This window comes from Taudactylus pleione, unplaced genomic scaffold (assembly GCF_031769625.1).
Source record: "Taudactylus pleione unplaced genomic scaffold, aTauple2 ptg000746l, whole genome shotgun sequence".
Taxonomy (NCBI): domain Eukaryota; kingdom Metazoa; phylum Chordata; class Amphibia; order Anura; family Myobatrachidae; genus Taudactylus; species Taudactylus pleione.
The window spans coordinates 85,175-93,851 of NW_028285148.1; the positions used below are offsets into that span (position 1 = coordinate 85,175).

The 8,677-nt window shown below is 44.9% G+C and overlaps 1 protein-coding gene across 1 annotated transcript in view; it reads left to right on the top strand.

The window, feature by feature from the left end:
* Positions 1-8,134, top strand: part of LOC148477110 (disintegrin and metalloproteinase domain-containing protein 23-like) — a gene marked incomplete at its 5' end in the record, with an annotated part of 85,689 nt that extends 77,555 nt beyond the window's left edge. The window contains one exon of the mRNA XM_088457200.1: positions 8,011-8,134. Within this exon, the coding sequence (XP_088313326.1) occupies positions 8,011-8,056 (46 nt within the window). The remainder of the gene's footprint in view (positions 1-8,010) is intronic.
* Between the last annotated feature and the right edge of the window lie 543 nt (positions 8,135-8,677).

Here is an 8,677-nt window from a genome sequence, read left to right on the forward strand (position 1 = left end):
TTATATTGCTGGGACACGTGTGACCGCTGTGCATATTGCTGGGACACGTGTGACCGCTGTGCGTATTGCTGGGACTCGTGTGACCGCTGTGCGTATTGCTGGGACACGTGTGACCGCTGTGCGTATTGCTGGGACACGTGTGACCGCTGTGCGTATTGCTGGGACACGTGTGACCGCTGTGCGTATTGCTGGGACACGTGTGACCGCTGTGCGTATTGCTGGGACACGTGTGACCGCTGTGCGTATTGCTGGGACACGTGTGACCGCTGTGCGTATTGCTGGGACACGTGTGACCGCTGTGCGTATTGCTGGGACACGTGTGACCGCTGTGCGTATTGCTGGGACACGTGTGACCGCTGTGCGTATTGCTGGGACACGTGTGACCGCTGTGCGTATTGCTGGGACACGTGTGACCGCTGTGCGTATTGCTGGGACACGTGTGACCGCTGTGCGTATTGCTGGGACAGGTGTGACCGCTGTGCGTATTGCTGGGACACGTGTGACCGCTGTGCGTATTGCTGGGACACGTGTGACCGCTGTGCGTATTGCTGGGACACGTGTGACCGCTGTGCGTATTGCTGGGACACGTGTGACCGCTGTGCGTATGGCTGGGACACGTGTGACCGCTGGGCGTATGGCTGGGACACGTGTGACCGCTGTGCTTATGGCTGGGACACGTGTGACCGCTGTGCTTATTGCTGGGACACGTGTGACCGCTGGGCGTATTGCTGGGACACGTGTGACCGCTGGGCGTATTGCTGGGACACGTGTGACCGCTGGGCGTATTGCTGGGACACGTGTGACCGCTGGGCGTATTGCTGGGACACGTGTGACCGCTGGGCGTATTGCTGGGACACGTGTGACCGCTGGGCGTATTGCTGGGACACGTGTGACCGCTGGGCGTATTGCTGGGACACGTGTGACCGCTGGGCGTATTGCTGGGACACGTGTGACCGCTGGGCGTATTGCTGGGACACGTGTGACCGCTGGGCGTATTGCTGGGACACGTGTGACCGCTGGGCGTATTGCTGGGACACGTGTGACCGCTGGGCGTATTGCTGGGACTCGTGTGACCGCTGGGCATATTGCTGGGACACGTGTGACCGCTGGGCGTATTGCTGGGACACGTGTGACCGCTGGGCGTATTGCTGGGACACGTGTGACCGCTGGGCGTATTGCTGGGACACGTGTGACCGCTGGGCGTATTGCTGGGACACGTGTGACTGCTGTGCGTATTGCTGGGACACGTGTGACCGTTGTGCGTATACCTGGGACATGTTGCCAGCAGGGATCGGCTGCCAGTGACTGGGAGAAAAACTCTTCAGGGCGGCGTCTCCAAGAGTAACTGTAGAATGATAAATTACTCAGAAGCTGCGTTCTGTACCGCTGCGCTATGCAACAAAGCAGAACCACCAATGATCAATACACCCCTAAAGCCTTAATACTTACAGCATAGTCTATTCTTACATGTCGGATATTTGGATCATGTCTCATTCAGAGTAACATTAGCGCACTGCAACCATTTGCAGAATACATTGTCTGTCCCTCTCTGTAGCGATCACCTTTACGTTTTTTCTCTGGTTTAATGGAACGATGTTTGTGGAATCACTATGATTCTAATGACAGGCATCGGGATTTAGACTCCTGTCATTAGTACCCTGCCGGGATTTGACATTCGGGAAGCCGGCGGTCAGCATTTAGACCCTCGATTTCCTGACTGCATCCCGCATACTGTAGTATGTATTTCATATTATTACATACAAACTAACAGTGTGAGTGTTACTCTCTGTACCATCTCCTGGGGTTAGAACCACCATCTCCTGACAGAACCAGTGCACATCTGGGGCTGGATTTACTAACCCAAAAGCTGCCAATAATTGGAGGCTTTGACTGATGGATTTAAAGTGGCAACACTCAGTGTGAACATTAAGGTAACGACAGACACTTTCCTGGTTTAGCATTTTTTTCTGGTGCCGCTTTATATCCATCAGTCAAAGATGTTGATCATTAGCAGCTTTGACAAAGCGCGGGTTAGTAAGCCCAGCCCACGGTCCGTAATGCTGCTGTCTGATCACTGGCTCCTGCCATCAGATATTGCTCTTTAATTTTAAAGAAAGCAGAGAATCTGACCATCAGCCACTGCATCATTATGTTATATAACAGCAGTCTAGACGGGTTGTTAGAAAACGGCTTCACAGCCGTACTGCAGCAGGGGCGGAGGTCAACTGGCAGAGAAAGTAAAGACTGGCACCAATGTTACTGAGCGAGATGTTCTCAGGGGAATGGAGCAAGAAATATGGGGACACTGGGCCTGTTTCTGAGTTGCAGGTAAATGTGACTGTGGTCACATCTAACAAGTTTTAGCGAACAGAGAATGCGCTCTACGAACATGCGCATTTTTGCATATATCTGGGTGATTCCGAGTCAGACAGATCTTTCCAACCATGAAATGGGCACTATTGGGTGGCAACTGTGCGTATGCACTTAAGAGAATTGTCTAGCGGGCATTTATCTTACCCATGGGGCCATTCCTTGAATGATGCAATTCTTGAGGAACTTTGACGGGTTAGTTATCAGTCATTTGATGTTTTTCTGGACATGGGGCCTGATTTGGGAATAGAGAGAGATGGCACTTAACTGTGAACCTGAACAAACCATGTTGCAATGCAAGGGGTGTAAGTACATAATTTTTTTTTGCATGTAGGGTAAATACTGGCTGCTTTTCCATGTAGCCCACAAATACTGCACAGCTTTATTATTACACTGCACTAATTTAGATGTCAGTTTGGACACCTCCCTCCCAAATCTAAATCTCTCTGCACAATTTAAATCTGCCCCCCCTGCAGTGCAGCATGGTGTCACCAAGATGATCAGTTGAGAGATAGATCTCTCTCTATTCCCAACTCTGAATCAGGCCCACGATTCGTCCCTTCGGAGTTGGTGCCCTTATGGCTAAGATGGATGTGGAATCTACTTTCCATCTCTCGTCTCTGCATCCTGACTCCCATGGCAAGATGAGGCTTCTTCTACCTGACTATCATATCTTGGTATCGAGATTGATAAAGTTGCTGTCTAGTTGCGGTTATCAGACTGCGGGACGCAATTGTGTTCGCTTTAGCGGCAGGGAAGGTGACCTTGCATCAGGGGCAGTTCCTGTTGGGTTTGTTCAGTTTTGCATTCCGCGTGATACTCATGGTCACAAAGTTTGTCACACGTTTCCTTAGTGGAACTCATAGGCCCCATCATTTTCTGTCTTCTGAGATATGGCGGCATCTCAGAGTTTAGGATAACTTTATACAACTTTTTGCACATTTGGTTTTGTCCTGCTTTACATGTTTACGGGGTTGATAATGACATTGGCAATGAGTTGTCTAGATATCAATGGAACAAATTTAGATAACTATCGACGATTGCAGCTGCATTAGGTGATGTCTGCCCATTTCACTGTAGGCAGACATCAGGCCAGAGGAGTAGCACGTTGGTCAGTTGACCCCGGGACATTGCGGAACTATGGGTTAGCCATGGCAGAAAGTGTTGGGCACAATTCGTGTTGTGCAGTTATACTGTAAATAATTAGGTGCAATATATCTGCTAATAAATCCCTACGTACTGTATACGTACCAAGGATAAGTTGTTTAGATTTTCTTACAATTTAAATATTAATTTTATCGCATAAAATGTTGCCTGACAGACAGGAACGTCATTTTCCAGACTTTAGAGATCTAACTCCCAATTATGCATTACTCTTTGGGGGGGGACTGCGTTTAACATTTGAAAATAAGCATTTTAATTCACATTCCGCCTCCCGTATACAGAGGGTAAACGCGTATACTTTACGTCATCAGAAGTGGTGAGAGCAGTGTCATTTAGCTGAGGCCCAGTACGATATTGCAGAACGCTTTCCTCCGTGTGCTTGTCTGGAAGAACACACCTAAGCTGTGCCACTATAATAACGGCCTGACACGTGGAACCCAGGTTTAGCAGTGTTTCTGGTTACACCAATGAGAAAATCAGGATATGGGGAAATGCTAGGTGCCATTATAATGTGTACAAATGATAACAATCTACTAATGTCTCATTTTGTGCCATGTATATGGCTCCCTTCCTGTAACTGTGACATCAGAGTATATACTTGCAGCATGCCGCTGACAGGGATTACTATTTACACTGATACTTTTAAGTTGATAAACTGGTTGATAATCAACAGATAACGTCAGGTCCTTAGTGTAGTGGCATATAGCAGTGTAATAGGATTTACCTGAGACCTGGACATCATCTACCTAAATGAATGGGTTATATTGCACTCTGTATAAAGCTGGGACGGAGATAATGGACCTGATTTATTATATGTTGGCATAATAGAGAGCGATTCTGTCACCCACCAACTTCCCGTTAACTTTGAATTTAAAAAAATACTGGCAGATGTTATTATATAAACTGCTGGGTGTGTACTTACAGTAATGAGAACACACAGGGCACATTATAATGATAGTATTATTATTGCTATTATGTCAGTTTTACATGGACTTTCTACAACAGATATGTTACAATGTAAAGTATGATAGAATTTCCACCAACACAAAAAGCCCTTAAGTGAAAATGTCAAAAATAACTTTTCGCCTCTAACTGAATATGGATATTACACTGAATTCTGACAGTTTTAAAGTAATTAAACATTGCTCATTTATTTCCGGTTATGGAGCTGGTTACCGGTTATTGCAGAGAATGATGATGTTTGATATGAGGGTAGGGAAAGGTATCGCAATCCATCATGTGTATGGGACATGTGAGCCTTTACTCAGCTGTGAAAAGTTTTAGGGTCTCTCTAATTTACAATATATATTTTGGGCTTTTTGTGTTGGTGGAAAATCTATCATTTTTTACTTACCTCCATATTCACAAGTGCGAAAAGTCTTTGTAAAAAATAAGGGGATAAGTTTTCACCTATGAATAGGTGGCGAAAAAAGTGCACAATTGGGGTTTTTGGGTGCTGACGTATACAAAGTACCCTGCAGCCTTTGAAATGTCCCCTAGAAGTAATGTGTGTCAAAAAATAAAAAAAAAATTAGCATACGGCCCCCCCAAAAAGTGGTTTCATTTTGGGGGTGAAAAAAAAAGGGGGACAAACGTTAAAACTAGCGAAATAGACTCCCAAAGAATGCGGCAGGTGTTTTCTAGAATGCGAGTGGTTGCGGCAGGTGTTTTGTAGAATTTTTAAAAATCACTTTAGGGACTTAAAAATATGCTTGCACCCATTTTCATGTACCCCAAATTTGACGGGACTACTTATTTTTCCCAAAAAATAAAGCTAAGTGCTATTCTTCACCACTTCTTCAAAGATGCATTAATACACTGGCCGCGTCTGTTTAAAAACCCCAATTACCTTTAGCAAACCAAATCAGGGGTACCCATAGGGATCCCCCATGTCAGACCATCTTTTGGGGGGGGGGACATAGTGATTTCCCCAAAAGTGACAGGACTTTTCGATACTTACATTTCTGGCGGGTCCCGTCTTTGCCGATTCCTTATTGAATACGGGCATAAGCGGGCATGCGCCCGATACTTTATCCCCTGGAAAAACGGCGATGATGGCAAAAATTCCGACCTCGGACTTTCCGCTTCAGATTGAATACGGGCCTAAATGTGAACTAAAAGGAAGAAAATAACAAAAGGAAAAATGGGCACGATCAGAAAGTGTTTAATGTATCATCAACCATTGCGATTAGGACATACATACCTACTCTCCCGGGAGGCTCACAAATTTTTGGGTGACCCCGCCCTCACCCCAGGAAGAGTAGGCATATCTCCCACATCCCACCCACTTCCTAGGATGGGGAGATTTTAGGACAAATTTGCCAGTTCATATGCAGGGTGCGGAGCTAAATGATGCGAATCGTGTCATTTAGCCCCGCCCCCTCACGGACCCGCAAATCACGGGCTTTCCATCAAAGGGGGCGGAAGCCTGGCCCCGCCCCCCAAAGCCGAGATGACCGGGCAGCTCCCGGAAAACATTAATGAAAAGTCGGCAAGTATGAAATAGGACGCACAAGCATCTTTTGCTGATTAAAATGATATGCGGCATGTTTATATTCTGTGTGAGGCTGCTGCTGTATCTACATGCGAAATGCTACGTCACATAGCCAGCGGCACATAGCCAGCGGCACATAGCCAGCGACACTGTAACGTAGCATTTCTCATGCAGATACAGCTGCAGTCACACACAGAATATAGGCATGCTGCACATCATTTTAATCGGCAGAAGCTGCTTGTGCTATCTTCTCACATCGCTTAGCGAATCAGACACATTTTAATGAAAAGACGCTTGGTGCTACCGAGTCGTATATTAGCAGCGCAGCTCCTGACAGTATGTAATACTATGTATACAGTAGGTATAGCGCGGGACGGATACCTGCTGTACTTAAGCAGTACCTCTATTCATTCTGTCAGTCACTGCTACGATGTGTGTGTACCGCAATGCGTGCCTTCCAGGGAATGAGAAGAGGGGCTATTGGGAAGGTCACAGGTCATGAGGTTGGGGAACTGACCTGTGTAGGAGCATGAAGTGTAACATTTCTGTAGCACATAGAGGAACACTTGTGTTCTAAGCATCTTTTTAAAGATGGCACTTGACATCAAAGTGTAAAGAGCACATGCTAGGTAGCATTAGTTATGCGTGAACACTTCACGTAATTAAGGCATTATTATTAAAACATTACTGTTTGGCATTTCAGTGATACTCAGCCCATGAAACATTTTTCATAAGTGTCTTGTTAGACTGTCTCCACCTCTTGTGCGAAGTGTCTCGGTTTAGTACAATATTGATACTGTAGAAATGTGATGTCAATTTTTACTTCTGCAAATGACGCCTTGACATTTACATATCTACTTCATATGTAACAAGCTCAGCGTTGCCAGGAGCCAGCGCTGTTGCGTAACATGTTATGTTGTCTTTAACGGAGCTATTTGCCAATCGTTATTTTAAATCGGTTCAAGGAGCATTGCTGTCATAGCGTATTCAGTCGTACATAATAATGTGCCGTGTAACAAGATACCGCAATCTTTGGGTAGTTCGGTATTGTGTGGATCTGGTGCTTTTGGTTTTTATTTGTGTTTATGTAACTACTCGATCAACTGCTGTATTGTATAGATATGCCACGTTCCTGCTTGTGCCCGTTTACATTTAATGCCTACAGCTGCCTGCTTTTATTTCCTGACTTGATTAAATATCTATTAAAAAAATATATATTTTTTGTTTTAATCAGTGACGAAACTTTTCACGAGTTTCACAAAACACGTGGCTGCATAATGCATCTACTGAAACTACTGTTGTGTGATTCTGCATGCCAGGCTGGTGACAGTAGTGGTGCATATGCCAAGTGTTTACCAGACTGAGTGCATGAGCCCTTTTGCTTGATGCCCCACATAAAGCCAGATAACGGGGAGGTTGCACCCAAATGTTCGTTGTTGCCTTGTAACGCCATGCTGCATTTTATCACAAACTACCAGTGTGTAAGGAGAATGGACGTCAGTGCGTTCTGTACGTAACCCTTTTAACAGCGCTTACGTTACTCAGCTTACTAACCACCTATTGAGTCCATTCTCCTTTATGTGCGCTGTCTCCGTAGCCATTGGCAGAACTCTTTATGTAAGCAACGGCTGGTTTCTATGGCAATGCTCACCAATCGGCAAAGCTGCCATTTAAAAAAAAAAAAAAATCCAAAAATTCCAAAAATACCATTTGGACTTGAATTGGCCCTTGACATCTACTGTACCTCACAGAGCGAGACGCTAGACCTGCAATATTCTCCTGCATGGTGACAGCGTTAATACTTAGATGGTAGCGTTATAACAACTAACCTAAACTTTGGTCACATTCAGGGCTTTGCCTGATGGTAACGTGCACTGTCTGCCAGGAACCCACCCATTGTTTTTTTTTTTTTTTTAAATATAACTAATGATTGGTTTGTTTTTCTTTCTGCGTTCCCACCTTACTCTGATGTGTTCTGGAAGAAATGTCAAAAAGAGAAGATACGACCCCTCGCAGTCTGGAATATGAGGCAGTTCAGATGGACGTGGCCTTCCCGTGCACTATTTGGTCAAGGACTACAAGATCATTCTCCAATCCACCTCATCCATTTCCATATTCCTCAAGCCTTTGTTATTTTGATAGATTTCACATCGGGCTTTTTTTTTTTCTTACAAAATATAAAGGCTTTTCCATTACTGTAGCTCTTCGGAACCTCACTCAGCCGACATAACGTCCCATTACATAAAAAAACAAAAATTAGAAATACAAGTGCAATAGTTTTTCAGAAAATGTCGGGTTTTACGTAAGAAACATCTTAATTATCGCTGGCCGGCGCTCAATAAGAATCATCTCAAGCATGGCTGACTTTTCTCAATGAACACTGGTGAAAAAAAAAATCCAAGGCATGACAAAACTTTTTTTTTATAAAAAAAAATAAAAAATAAATAAAAAAAGGAGCAACGCTGCATGGCACCTTGCTAGAACAGACAAAAAAAACAACCACACGAACGTTACTATCGAGCCAACTTTCACCCACCCTTCCCCAAAAAAATAATGGACGATGGGAAAATTGAAGACGGGCATGAAGAATAGTGTCTTTTTATGAGACGACTTTATTAAGTGCATTGTGGTCCTTCAACCCGGAGCCAA